The 14406-nt window shown below is 45.5% G+C and overlaps 2 protein-coding genes across 10 annotated transcripts in view; one reads left to right on the forward strand and one right to left on the reverse strand.

The window, feature by feature from the left end:
* The window catches only part of MCPH1 (microcephalin 1), a 170629-nt gene that overhangs the window by 66851 nt on the left and 89372 nt on the right, over positions 1-14406 (forward strand). For all 5 annotated transcript variants that reach the window (XM_040966777.1, XM_040966776.1, XM_040966778.1 and 2 more), the window contains one exon: positions 9437-9514. In XM_040966777.1, coding sequence (XP_040822711.1) covers positions 9437-9514 — 78 coding nt within the window. The remainder of the gene's footprint in view (positions 1-9436; positions 9515-14406) is intronic.
* The window catches only part of ANGPT2 (angiopoietin 2), a 48640-nt gene continuing 44868 nt past the window's right edge, over positions 10635-14406 (reverse strand). For all 5 annotated transcript variants that reach the window (XM_040966786.1, XM_040966784.1, XM_040966783.1 and 2 more), the window contains 2 exons: positions 14155-14285; positions 10635-11773 (listed from right to left, as the gene is read on the reverse strand). In XM_040966786.1, coding sequence (XP_040822720.1) covers positions 11613-11773; positions 14155-14285 — 292 coding nt within the window. In that variant the 3' untranslated portion in view covers positions 10635-11612. The remainder of the gene's footprint in view (positions 11774-14154; positions 14286-14406) is intronic.

Genomic DNA, 14406 nt, shown 5'->3' on the forward strand with positions numbered 1-14406 from the left:
TGGAGAAAAAGCCCAGGCTGTGCCAGGACTGCCAAGTGAAGGAGGAGCGGCAAGCAGAACCCAACGTCCCATGAATGCAGGGACAGTATCAAGTTGGGGGGTACAGGGAGGAGGGACCTGTCAGGCTGGGCTGGGTGCGGCTGAAAGGCGAGGCGAGGGAGCTGGAGTGACCAGCACTTGGCTAGGAGCTTGGCAACCTTGCAAAGATGGTGAGCTGCTGGAACAGAAAGCCAGAGAAGGTACAAGTTGGAGGCTCTTTCTAGACAGGTATCTGGGCCAGGTTGGAAGTGGCCAGTGCCATGTGACGTGAGACTCAAGACTCCAGCATCGCTGGCAGACACGAGGAACATGTCTGGTGGTTGGTAGCTTGGTCGGTCTACATGAACTGGGAGTGGGTAAATGCCAAGATGGATGGCTTACTCCCTCCTTACTTACTTACTTACTCCTTCTGGATTCAGAATGGCATGTGAATATGTGGTACACATTCTGAATGACAGAAGTATCCATAGAGTTCATGCTTTTCTCATTGAAATTCATTAAAATAGGATGACCTAATATCTGTTTAAGAAAAAATAGCTTTACAATCCAAATGTGTGGAAAGAAGCGCCAATACCAGTGTCACCCTTGGAAGCCATATTTGGTTGATTGTCTGTTGATAATAGTTTTTGCTTTGTTTTCATACAGCAAAGTTTCTGCTGTTTATTTTAGTTACATTGGAATTTGTTATATTCATTTCTTTGTTTTTATTCTGATAAGAACAGTACGCACTTGTGTTATTTATAAAGATGTTTGGACTGCACATTTAGACACAGTGGTGAAATGCAGGGTCACCATGGTCAGTGCTCAGCAGAATTTAACAAGTGCTTGTGACTGAACCCTCAAGACTGTACATCTGGGAATGAGCCCTTCTCAGCTTAGAAGCTGGGAGAGGTGGGACAGGATACCAGCAGAATGAATGCAGCTTTCATGCCTGGGGTGGTGGGCAGAGGGTAGGGAGAGCAAGCATGCTTCTGCAGCAGCCTGGCTGTCCTCCTGCCTCTCACAGTCCACCTTTAAAAGGGAACAAAGTTCTTATCTTTGGCTCTTTGTTGCTTATTTCTTTTGTTATGGTTGAATAGTTTGTGTTAAATTCTTTCTGACCACTTTTGTAATGAGATGGCTAGGATTATACCCTCATTCGTTTGCCCCTCCCCTCCTTTTTTTTTTTTTAAAGAACTTGTTTATTTGAAAGGCAAGGCTGCCGAGAGAATTCTTCATCTACTGGTTCACTCCCCAAATGACCAAGGTGAAAACTGGAAGCTTCTGGGTCTCCCACATGGGCTGTACAGGAGCTGGACAGGAAATAGAACAACCAGGACTCAAACCAGCAACTATATAGGATGCTGGCACTGCAAGCAGTAACTTAACCCATTATGTAGCCAGCCCTGGCCTAAAAGGCAATTCTCTTTAGACTGTTAGCCCATGGGAGAGGCTATGAGAGCTAATTAAAATGAAGAATCGAATTATTTGCTGCCAGGCAAGGTTGGTTGGCACTGCTGCTCCTGCACCCTGTGTTGGATCCAAAGGAGCTGGGGGACCATGTGTTGAATTGGAGATGGGGTCCTGGGGGCTGTTTCAGCACTCAGCACCTTAGTGATACTGTTGTTGACACTTTGAGTTTGAATTTGCACTTCTTTGTCCATAGCTCCTTTTCTAGCACCAGCTTCCTGAGGCAGTCTTGAGGATCTTGTTTATGGTCATGGACTTTGAGGTAGTCATGCTGTGCTCACACATGGCCTTGTGTGTCTTGAAACGGCAGGGACAAGGTAGCAGATTCTGTGCTTCCCTGGCCTCTGCCAGCTGAGTGGCCTTGAGGAAGACAGTGAAGCTCGGCCTCAGGGCCTCATGTGGGCAGTGACAGGAAAATCATCTGAGTGAACTGCCCAATGACACCCTGAGCATGAAGTACTGATTGCTTTCCACAGCATTTTTTTTAAGATTTATTTTATTTTTATTGGAAAGGTGGAGAGACAGAGAGGAGAGACAGAGAGGAAGATCTTCCGTCCGATGATTTACTCCCCAAGTGAGCACAATGGCCGATGCTATGCCCAGCCAAAGCCAGGAGCCTCTTCCGGGTCTCCCACACGGGTTGCAGGGTCCCAACACGGGTGCAGGGTTCCAAAGCTTTGGACTGTCCTCGACTGCTTTCCCAGGCCACAAGCAGGGAGCTGGATGGGAAGCGGGGCCGCCGGGATTAGAACTGGCACCCATATGGGATCCCGGGCGTGCAAGGCGAGGACCTTAACCACTGCACCACCGCACCGGGCCCTTTCCACAGCATTTTTGATGCTTATAACTTGTTTTCACTAACAATGGCACTTAGATGGACCTTAAATAATTGTATTAAGGGCTGGCGTTTGGTTCAGCAGTGAAGTCACCACTTGGGACCCTGTGCTGTAACTGAAGCGCTAGTTTGAGGCACAGCTCAGATTCCTTGCTGGCTTCCAGCTAAGGTGCACTGTGGGCTAAGCTGGCAGGTCAGGGGCTCCAGCGCTTCAATTCCTGCCACCCATGTGGGAGATCAGATTGGATTTCTGGCTCCGGGCTCGGCCTAGTGCAGCCCTGGGTGATTATATGGATTGGGAGTTAACCAGTTGTTCCAATGAAATGAAAAATCAATAAACTTAAAAGTTTTCAAAAACATACCAAATGAAAGAAGTAGATGCCAAAGGGCACGTGTTTAATTGTTTTGTGATGCTGTACCCTGGAAGGTAAATCCAGGGATGGGAGAACTGATTCATAGCGACCAGGGGGTGGAGCAGAGGGAGAAACGCAGTGCTCACGTAATGGGTCCAGTGTGTTTTCCTGGCTAATGAGCACGTTTTGAAACCAGAGGAGACGGGGATCATGCACCACGGTGAATGTGCCATGTGCCACTGAGTTGTCTGTTCTAAAACGGTACGTTGTTAAGAGTTTCACCTTCACTTAAACACAGGTCCTGTGGGGGCTTGCCTGATTGGAACAGTCATCGCATCTGCTAAAGAGCTCTGCAGTTTTGAAGGGATTTTGCGGAATTGCAGGAAGCATTTCTCGATGTTATGTGTTGGAAATGCAGAGGAATGGCTTATTTTGGAACAAACATTATTGCCTTGAAACTCTGCCAGCTTGAGTTGGTTTCTTGAGAAGACCAGACCTCCTGTGTTTTCTGGCTCCAAAGTGCTTGGGACATATGTGCCCTATTATTTTCTTATTAAAAAACTGTAACGTTGACATCCCCAATTGTTTGCTCCCAGGGTTTGATGTAACCTAGAAACAACTTTATTGCCGCATTGTCCCACTGTTCCACATTAGTCCATAAATGATGTAGAATGCTCTCACACAGCAGTTCCAAAGAGATGGACATTGACTCGAGTCCTCTTGCCTGGATTCCGCACTTTTATTTACTTATTGAAGAATCGTTTTTTCTTGATTTGGAAGGCAGTCGCAGAGAGAATGGAGGGGAGACACAGAGAACAAGAGCTCCTTCTTCCATCACTGATCTCCCCCGTGGCCACCGCAGCCGGGATTGTGCTGGGCTGCAGCTGGGACCCCGGAGCATCCTCCCAGGCCCTGATGTGGATGGAAGGGCTCAGGGACTTGGGTATCTTCCATTGCTTTCCCAGCCACGTTAGCAGAGCACTGAGCCAGAGGTGGAGCAGTGGGGATTCACACCGTTGCCTGTATAGGATGCCGACTCCAGTCCGTGCTTTTATAAGGGATTTTTTACCATCTATTACAAATATTGTTATTTCTCTTGAGAGGTACTATGTACACACTAGAAAATCATTTTAAATTTTGTCTGAGAAAGTCAATTACCCTAATAACAGATGAAGGATCTCTGAACTTTGGCGAGGAAATTTTAACTTGATTTTTTTAATGAGTAATAATTAATTTTTTACTCTTACAATAATGAAGAAATTTTCAAGTGTTGTATAGGCTTCTACACTTTCCATAAATTCTTAAGGCCACATTTTAAAGTTTAGTTGGTGGAGGAAGGAGAGGGGTGACAATGACAAAGAACTTGATTACTTTGCAGTGATTGAAGTGGACAGTGGAAATGTGTGTTTTGTCGAGGCAGAAATGAAATGGACTTTTGGACTGAGGTGAACAGGATGCGCACAGTCAGGTTGAAGCACAGTTTCTGTCGGAGTTGATGATTAATTAGTTAGCTGGTAGTTAGCTGGTTAGCTTTGTGTGCCAAGATTCTTAAGACCCCTCTTTACCTCTTGCCAGGCATGTTCCCACAGCACTATTAGTGCCGCAACTGCAGCTGGAATTCATGACATGGCAGCAGCATCCCTGGAGACAGGTGTATTAGCTGCGACTGATGAGGCTGACCTATTTGGAAATCTGATATAACATCAATATTACAATAGTTTTGCTTATCAAAAGCTGATTTTAACATTTATTTTTTATTTAAAAGGCAGACTTACAGAGAGGAGACACAAAGAAAGATCTTCCATCTGCTGGTTTATTCCTCAAATGATTGCAATGACTAGTGCTAAGCCAGTCTGAAGTGGGAGCCAGGAAGAAGCTCCTGGCTCCCACAGGGTCCCACAGGGTCATTCTCCACCATTTTGCTAGGCCATAACAGGAAACTGGAGCATAAGTGGAGCAGCCACAGAGCGTTGCCTGTGTTGGATGTCGATGCTTGAAGGTGAAGAGTTAGCCTGTTGATCCATCGTGCCAGTCCCCAAAAGTGTTTACACAATGGTCAATGGTGTCTTCAGTGAGTAAATGAAATTAGCTTCATGTTATGCTTAACATTTTTCATCCAGTAGAAATTTATTATTATTAAATGGGATCATGGGGCCAGCCTTGGCACAGTAGATTAAGCCAATGCCCAGACACCAGCATCCCATAAGAGCACGGTTCAACTCCCACCTGCTCCACTTCTGATCCAGATCCATGCTGTTGCACCAAGGAAGGCAGCGGTATTTGTGTGGTTTCCCACATGGAAAGGACCTCACTGCTGGCTTCAGCTTGGCCCAGCCCTGACTTCTGTAGCCATTTTGGAGTGAACTGGCAGGTGGAAAATGTCTTTCCTTTCTGTGCAAATCAATTCTGTTAGTCTGCCTTTCAAATAAATAAGTTTTTAAAAATTATTTTAAAGACAGATTTACAAAGAGAAGGAGATATAGAGAGGAACATGCAAGGTAAGGATTCAGCCACGGAGCCATCATGCCGGGGCCCTATAGTAAGTTCTTTAAAAAACAAACAAATTGTATCGTTATGCTTTCCAAGCCCTATCTAAAATGCTTTTGATAGTTGCCTTTTTCCTCAAAGTCTAAACTCCTCACTTGAACATTAACATATTCTTTTTTATTCCTTAGAGATTTTTTTGAGAGGTCAAAGGTGGATACCTTGTTTAGTGTTTTTGCTAATCCGATGTTATTTCTCAACAACTTAGACATTTCTTAGCCAATGAAGAAATTAGGTGAATGCTGAGAATTAAGTTCATTTGATTGGTCCTGGATGAGACCGTGGCGTTGAGTGATCCTCTTGATCGTTCTGTGTTTTCTAACTAGTAGTGTATGCCTTTGCATGTGCAAAAGCAGAGCCCAGATGTGAGCCGGCTTCTTCTAGCTGTTCACCCAATGAAGCCTGGGAGTGCTTCCTTTTGAATTTATCAGTGAAAACTTAAAAATTTAAAAAAAAAAAATGGAGGCGGATTTTATTGTGTGGGGCGCTGGGTTTCTTTTGCAGTGGATGCACAAATAACTGCATTTTTTTTAATATATAAGATTTATTTTATTTTATTTTTATTGGAAAGGCGGAAATACAGAGAGGAGAGACAGAGAGGAAGATCTTCCGTCCGATGATTCACTCCCCAAGTGAGTGCAATGGCCGATGCTATGCCCAGCCGAACCCAGGAGCCTCTTCTGGGTCTCCCACACGGGTGCAGCGTCCCAAAGCTTTGGGCCGTCCTCGACTGCTTTCCCAGGCCACAGGCAGGGAGCTGGATGGGAAGTGGGGCTGCTGCGATTAGAACCGGCGCCCATATGGGATCCCGGGCGTGCAAGGCGAGGACCTTAACCACTGCACCACCGCACCGGGCCCAACTGCATTCTTTTTAAGGATGATCAACCTGGGCTTTGCTTTGCTTTGCTTCTTAGTCATGTTTTGTCAGCTGCTTTTATAGGAATTCTATTGAGCCAACTATTTGTTTCCAAGTTCACTCATGGCCCTTCATATGATCCTCCAGAGTAGACTGTCCTTGTTGAAGCACCATGCTAAGATAAAGTTTGTCTGATTGGATGGATCTTGGTACAGTCCAATAGTGTTTTCTGCTACCGCTGTACTGTTACTTACTGGGATGCAACTTCTTATTACAATCTACAGCAGGGCCGGGCTTGGTAGCCTAGTGGTTAAAGTCCTCACCTTACACGCTCAGGATCCTAGATGGGTGCCGATTCTAATCCTGGCAGCCCCACTTCCCATCCAGCTCCCTGCTTGTGGTCTGGGAAAGCAGTCAAGGACAGCCCAATGCTTTGGAATCCTGCACCCGTGTGGGAGACCTGGAGGAAGTTCCTGGCTCCTGGCTTCGGACTGGCTCAGCTCCAGCTGTTGTGGCCACTTGGGGAGTGGATCATCGGATGAAGGATCTTCCTCTCTGTCTTTCTTCTTCTCTATATATCTGACTTTTTAATAAAAATAAATAAATCTTTAAGAAAAAAGAATTCAAAAAAAGAAAAAAGAATTCTATAGCAATCTTGTTTTGTTTTCATAACACCGCAAGGATCAAATACAGAGAATATAGATTTTGCCTCTGAGGTTACTTTAATGCAGTTGACATTTTCATGTGCACTGTGTTTGGGATCCAACACCACACCACATTTTAAAAGCTCGTGCCTGGGCTTTCTTTCCTCTGTGTTTTCTTTCATGTTCTTTTACGTTGCCTTGTACCTGAAATGAACCTGAACTTGTTGCACTTCCCTGGGCTACTCAGGTGGTGAGTCTGTAGGGAACCATTATACTGGTAGTGTATCACTACAAATGATAAATATACATTGCTAAGGAAAGTAACATTTTTGTTACTTAACTTTGTTTTAAAATTTATTTATTTTTTATTGGAAAATCAGATTCACAGAGTAAAGGACAGACAGAAACATCTTCTATCTGCTAATTCATTCTCCAATTGGCCACAGTGGCTGGAGCTGAGTCGCTCCAAAACCATGAGCTTCGGGGTCTCTCACATAGGTGCAGGGCCCCAAGGCTTTGGGCTCTCCTCACCTGCTTTCCCAGGCCACAAGCAGGGAGCTGGATGGGAAGTGTAGAAGCCAGGATTTGAACAGGTGGCCATATGGAATCCCATCGCATGCAAGGTGAGGACTTGAGTCACTAGTCTGCTGTGCTGGGCCCTGTTACTTCACTGTTTTTTAACTACCTTTAAAAAGCCAGAAAGAAGTATGGTCTCAGAGTTTCCAATTTTTTAACAGCTTCTTTCACTGAACCTACTAATGTAAGTTTGTGATATTGTTAGTGCAATAATAATTGTGGGAAAACAAAGAGACATAGGTGCCAAAGTGCTTTTGTACAGAGATCTGATTGAACGTTAGGTAGTTCTGTGGAACAGGGCTCCGTGGGAGCACAGCTGTGTTCTCCATCTCTGATGGAGACAGATTTCCCTGCGTCATTCCCCGTGTCTGTTAGAGCCTGTCCCACTGGGCTTGGCTTCCATCCCTCCTGCCTGGTGCCCCTGCTTTGTGCTCAAGCCCCTCAGCTCATCAGGACAGAGCCCGAGCATGGCTCCTATTCTACCCGCCTTGTGCTCTAGCCAAGCCTATTGTTTCACCACTTTCCAAAACATTACCCTCTGCCCTGCCTTGTGCACTCCAGCTCATCCTCTCACTCCAGCCCGCGATGGCAGGTTCCCTGGCTTCTCCTACGTCGGGGTCATTCCTTCCTCCTGCTTGAGTAACAGCATCATTTGAGGCTCACCTTTTATGCCTTCCTCCAGAGACTGGATCATCATGAGGCTGTGGTTCAGTGTTCAGATATGGTGAGCCCTGACCAGGTTGTTCTTAGGTGCTCGGGGAATGAACAGCAATATAATATGGTTCTTGGATAAATCAAGACTTCTTTTTAAAAGAGAAGCCCTGCCATTCAGCTTTTACATCCTGTTCCGTGTTTATCCCACTGTCATGTCTAGTTCTTAGGGAGAAACCATGCTGTCTCGTGTTGAACAAGTATTAGCTTTACTGGAGAGAGAAGGAAACATTAGGACTGGTATGTCTTAGGAATTCCCAAAAAGGAAGACTCAGGCCTCATCTCACCCAGCAGAAGGAGCCTCAGCATTGGGTAGCAACTCTGGGAAAAAGGTTACAGATTCTCTGGGTGTAAGAAATGGAACTTCAGGGCCTTGCACGCCCGGGATCCCATATGGGCGCCGGTTCTAATCCCGGCAGCCCCACTTCCCTTCCAGCTCCCTGCCTGTGGCCTGGGAAAGCATTCGAGGACAGCCCAAAGCTTTGGGACGCTGCACCCGTGTGGGAGACCTGGAAGAGGCTCCTGGCTTCGGACCGGCATAGTATTGGCCGTTGCGCTCACTTGGGGAGTGAATCATCGGATGGAAGATCTTCCTCTCTGTCTCTCCTCTCTGTCTCTCCGCCTTTCCAATAAAAAAATAATAAAAATAAATCTTTAAAAAAAAAAAAGAAATGGAACTTCAGGTATGTTTATAAACATTAGTATGTTCAGTTTGGTTGTTTCAACTGTAAAGTTCTCCTGGCGTGTGGAAGCACTTTTTAGGGAGTTTGGTCACAGAGGGAGATGACTGCAAAATCACAAATATTGTTGACTTAAAGATGTTGTATTGCTTTAATCATTTAAAAATGCATGGATTTAAGTGATTGTAAGGTGCTGATCATGGGTGGGAAGGTGTAAGTTCATTTATGGAGCACTTTGACTCTCCCAGCCCAGGCCTTGTCTTGAGCAGGCCAGGCAGTGTTGGAAGGAAAGTCACAGCCAAATGCTCGGCTTTTGAGTTTACACGTGTATTCCATCTCCTAGCTTCTTTTTGTTTCATAAGAAAAAAGAATCCTGGCATATTTACAGGGGCTGATTTATGAGTGCTTCATAAATTGGAAACTTGAAACTTTAAAACATGACAGTGCTTTATATGCAAACATGATTTCAGATTGATATTTAAATATTAGACCTCATTATGATAATGAGCCAGATTCCTAGTGATAGTAAAACTTTAACTGACTGTTTATTAATGTGTATAGTGTTTATGCAGCCTGAAGGCTCTGAAAGGGGTATAGTTGTTTGTGTTTGTTGTTATGTCTATTTCAGATGTATAGAGTCTGTCACTGCGTGGAAGTTCATGTACACTCTGTCATTGAAGTGCCTTTTGATGCTTGCCACCAACACCCTAACAGACCTCTGCTTGTTCTGTGTGTTTTATTACTTATAGGTCCTGTGGTCTTTGGAACTGGGTCATTGGATTTCTGAGGAACCGTTTGAACTGTTGAACTACTTTCCTGCAGCTCCTGTAAGTCAGATGTTTTATGACTCATGACACATCTGGTGTTCTCAGGAAATAACCGTGCTTGTAAGGATAAGCTCATCTTCTTAGGAAAGAGTAATAATGCCATTAAACAAAGAGACGTGCGACGAACTTAATACCTTTTATCTGTCTGCTTGTGACAGACAAAGTGAGAGAAGTGGTGAGTAATGAAGGCTCGAGAAATGTTATAGTTGCGTCAGGATTGAGAAACACAAATGTGGGGAAAAAAAGATTTTCTTAAAAAGTCTTGTCGTGTCTTGTTTGCTATTTAAAAACTAACGCTTTGCTATGGATGCGGACAGAGCCAATGGGTATGAACAGGACTACTTGCCAGCCTTCTGACAGTATCTTTATATGTTGATGTGTTTTCTCGGCTTCACTTCAGGTTTACTACTGACCTTTAAGTATTCCCAGTGCCTAATGGAAAAGTTCCAGGTCTTAGCTTTTTAAAGGATTCAGTAATAATTCAGTGTATAAATTTTAAGATCTGGCTGGATGCAGGAATTTGCAGAAGTTGGCTATATTTTGAGAAATGTGAACTGGCTTGTGGCAGGGCTTGTTCTTGGAGAAGTCCTATCAGAAAGATGAGGGAAGCTGGCGGCAAGCCGGTCCCTGTGGCCCTGTGGTTGATCTGTGACCGCCTGCGACGAGAGCGCCGCAGGAAGCCGGCCTCTGCGCCGGATCGCTGCTCACCTGCCTTGTCGGGCTCTTTCTGTCTTCATTTTTCAAGTTACTGTTTTGAATTCTCTTCATCTTTGTAAATGTTTTCTTAGAAGAGAAAACTTTCTGCCAGGTAAAGTATGTTTGAAAACTGTGGAGGAATTGAAGTGTTAAGGGAGACCCAAACCCCCACCCTCGCTGGCCGTGAGTTTGCGCGTGGGACGCTGGTGACAGAGCGGGCCCGCCTTGCGCTCAGTCTCCCGGTCTACATGGAGAACTGTCGGAAGTGGGCGTGTCGCTGCCGCTTTGCTCCATGCTGTCTTTAGCAGAGCTCCGTCTCCAGCACTGTGGCCTCTGAGCAGTCAGAAAGAGTGTTGTCTCTGAAGCTTTGGGTTTTCTTGTTAGGACATGATTTTTTTAAACTTGACACCGTGTTAAATCTGTAAAGTACGTTTTACTGGAAGAGAATATAGATCTCTATTGTACTGAGAAAACATAATACAATCTCTTTGTCTTGAAATTAAATGTGTAATGTTCGCCATCAATAAAATCAAGGTTTTCCTCATGAGGCACAGTCATTTCATAACAAAACTACAAAATTGCAAATATAATTGTCAAATTTAAACAATCTTCTTACCTAATAAGTTATATTTAATTACTAGAAAATACCTTCATATTTAACAGCCAAGCAGAAAAAAACATAGTACAATCTTCATCTGAAATGACAGGGTACACATTTCCATTGGTGCTATCAGAGATGCTGCAAGTATTCACGTTTATAAACTTGAAATATATACTTAAGCATTAACTTAAAACTGGGCTGTCAAAACCTGTGTGAGTGTGCAGTCTCCACAGAGAAGACCTGAAGCCCCTGGAAGGAGGAGTGGAAGTACACTGGCTCTGCTGTGCTGAATGCTGCACAGCTGGAGCCGCGTCTGCCGTCGGCCTAGACAGGTATCCCCGGGCTTAGAGGATGCTTCCTTCCTTTTAATTGTGATCATGAAGCTGAGTTGAGGAATAAGGGTATTTACACAGTCTATAAACAGTGCTTACAAGAATACAGTTCCAGGATGATCTGTACTGTGTAGCATAAGTGTTCTGTTTTCCAGTTATTTACTGATAAACTCACACATAGCTTTCTCGTTGTGACAGCAGAGTCTGTAAGTTGTCAGTCTCTCAACGTTGAACTCGTCTTCTCCGAGGTACCCACCTCTTCACAATGCCAGATCATGGCCCGTATTGAGTTTTGTTTGGGTTCATTAAGTGATGATGTTCCCGGAGCACTAGTCTGAGGACAGGAGTCCCCCGGCTCCGGGAGTGTGTGGCCCAGGTGGCCGAGGGGGCCATGAGCACCCGTGCCTGCCGGTGCCCTGGGGTACATCTGGATGTGCAGTGCGCAGTTTCCCCAGGTGCGTGCAGGTGTTTAGAAGTCTGCGGGTCGGATCATCATGGTTGTGGCCTTGAGTGAGTAGCCTGACCCTTTCCAGTAGTACCATTTAATACCGTTGAACTTATTTGTGTTCTGCCTTTGTGGATAGTACATTCCGTTCAAGTTGGAAGGACCACATGCATCGAACCACCAGCCTGTGAAAAGTAAAACACAGTAGGCGTTAGGAAGGGGATGAGGACAGCTCCTGTCCTGGAGGCTGGGAGCCGCAGCATAGGCACATCCTGTGGCCCTCTCACACCTGCGGAAGGCACTGCTCTGGCAGAACTGTGGCACTCCAAGTTTGCCCAGGCAACTGGAGTGCCACCCTAGCAAGTGTCGCCACAGCTGTCTGGCTTCTTTTTGCTTAAGCTATGTGGAAAGGAATACATGCACACATGCTCCTAGTGCAGATTTGGTGAAGTCCTCCATGGTCAGAAGTGCAGATGAACAAAATGCAACACTGCTGGAGAGCATTCAGCGGCCTGCGCCAGTTCAAACACCCCTTCCTTAATGATAATTAGCATGGCAAGTGCCCAGGGAACTTTGGGCTTGCTAGGCTGCTGGAGTGGAGGGCTTGCTAGGCTGCAGGTTAGGCCCCGGTGGGTCCCTGCACGGCTGGATGGGAGAGCATCACCATCCAGACCATCCCCAAAGGCCCAGAAGCAGGAGCCTGCCAGGGTGTCCAAAGTGACCTGACCGCAGGTGTGGAGTCTGAGCAGACCTTACAAACTCTGTGCTTTAAAGATAAACATCCTGCTGACAGCCTTGATTACCTATTTTTAAGATGCAGAAAACAGCAACAAAATCACTGTTGATGTCACCGTAAGTAATAAAATAAAGCAAGAGAAGCTTGTGTCCTCCCCGCTCACGCCCTGCGGCAAGTAGGGAGTGACATTAGTAGGGCAGCATCTGCCTCGTCTGACTGCAGAGAGAAATAGTCAATGTTTGCACTGTGGAGTGTGTCAGTCACCTTCCCCCGGTGCCTGCACTCTGCTCTCGATGTCTGCCCGTGCCTCCCCGTGTTCTGGGTACGTACAAACGTGCTGATGTCTGTGTGGCCCAGGGTTGCTCTGAGCCTCAGCTCAGCACCTCTGGAGCCTATTGTCTGACCTCATGTGAGAAGCCAGTGTCCGTGCCAGATCCCAGCTGCTCATCAGGCCGTGTCATTCCTGCAAGGAATTTGGCATCTTTACAATCGAGACTACTCCACTTTCCCTCTTGGGCTGCGGCAGCTCCCTAGGCCGCTTTCCAGTGCCGTTGTCAGCCGCTACATTTTGATTTGAATAAATAAATACATTAATTTCCCTAGGTTGCCAGTGTAGTTCTCCCGAGAAGCTTCTCAGAAGTGTCTGCGTGTCTGCAGGATCAATGCAGGAGGGGGGACAGCCTGAGTGTGTGCAGGACCCAGTGCAGGAGGGGACAGCCTGAGTGTGTGCAGGATCCAGTGCCTTTTCTTTTTAATGGAGCCCAGTTCCTTCCATTTTATCAAAGACATGAGAACTACTGAATTTCAGATTATTTTGATAAATAAATCCTCTCTTTTTATATAAGCGATTCTTAGCTGAAATCTAAATATACTATAAGCTTACATCTTTTACATTGCATGCAGTAATTGATATTTATAAAATATTTTGACCACAAGTCATGACCTTTGGTTTTCTGTCAATTTATGTTCTCACCAAATCAAGCCCTGCCGATTCCTGTCTACACTCATGATGGAGTTTTTATTGCTGTCTTATATTGCCCAGTGTGCTTAAGAACTCACTTGACAGCACTTGCCAGACCTCTCGTGCCGTTCACTGGGTACTGCCTCCCATTGCCCAACTTCTAAACTTGTAAATACTAGAAGAGTAAGTTTTCTAACAGCAGATTCACTGTAGAACTCCTTAAGCGTTTCTGAGTACCATGCCAGCCACCATCAAGGGACTGCTATCACAATCTTGCCTTAAAGTGCACTTTCCATTTTCTAATTTTAAAGCAATCTGATACTGCAGTTGGAACACAAGAGAGTCCTGAAAAGAAAAACCATAATGTAATTTGCTTTGATTTGATGAGCCAGAAAATGTGGTAGTTTGTTCCTGTGTGTTTAGGTATGTTGGCTGTGTATCAGTGATCCTTAAAAGACAGCTGAAAATCACTCAAGCCTTACACCGCTGATTGGAAATGTTCCCATAGTAATAATTCTGTGTCATCACTGTGGTTGCAATTTTGAATTTTTACTTTTAATAATGCAGAATGGAGTTAAGTCTGCTATTCAGCAGGCACAAACTCAAGAGAGCTCACTGAGCGTCGGGGGCCCTTGCCAGGGTCGTCCTGAGGAAGCACTGTTGGCTTGCTCATTCCAGCTCTGGGTCACACACCCTGTGTTAAAACATAGTGTAGGAAAGCGAAGGCATTTTCACCTGTGTGCAGCTCGTGTGCGCAGCTGCAAAGCGTTGGGCAGTCACCACTCACGGTCTGAAGTGTGTATGGCTTGCCTCCCCCTGGGAAGCTGTTCCTGGTCACACAAAGAGCAAGACAGAAAAGCCATCCCTACCTCCTGTGAGCATCTGTGAGCATTTGCAGATGCATTTGTCGTTGTCTGCATCCTTTGTGCTAAAATCATTTCCTGGTTGGCTAATGCTGCTGATTTTGCCGGCAGTCCCTGTGAGTCCTTTAAGGTGAATCCTGGAAGCATGCAAAGGAAAAAATAGAAGCTGTCATGGGCTCAGGGTGTTGATTTACGTTGCGGAAAGTTTTCCTGATGAAGAATTCCATTCTGCAGAAGCTCCTGTTGTGCTGTTGTTCC

The sequence above is a fragment of the Ochotona curzoniae genome, unplaced genomic scaffold (genome assembly GCF_017591425.1).
Source record: "Ochotona curzoniae isolate NIBS_2020 unplaced genomic scaffold, NIBS_Ocur_1.0 scaffold_4506, whole genome shotgun sequence".
NCBI classification, from domain to species: Eukaryota; Metazoa; Chordata; class Mammalia; order Lagomorpha; family Ochotonidae; genus Ochotona; species Ochotona curzoniae.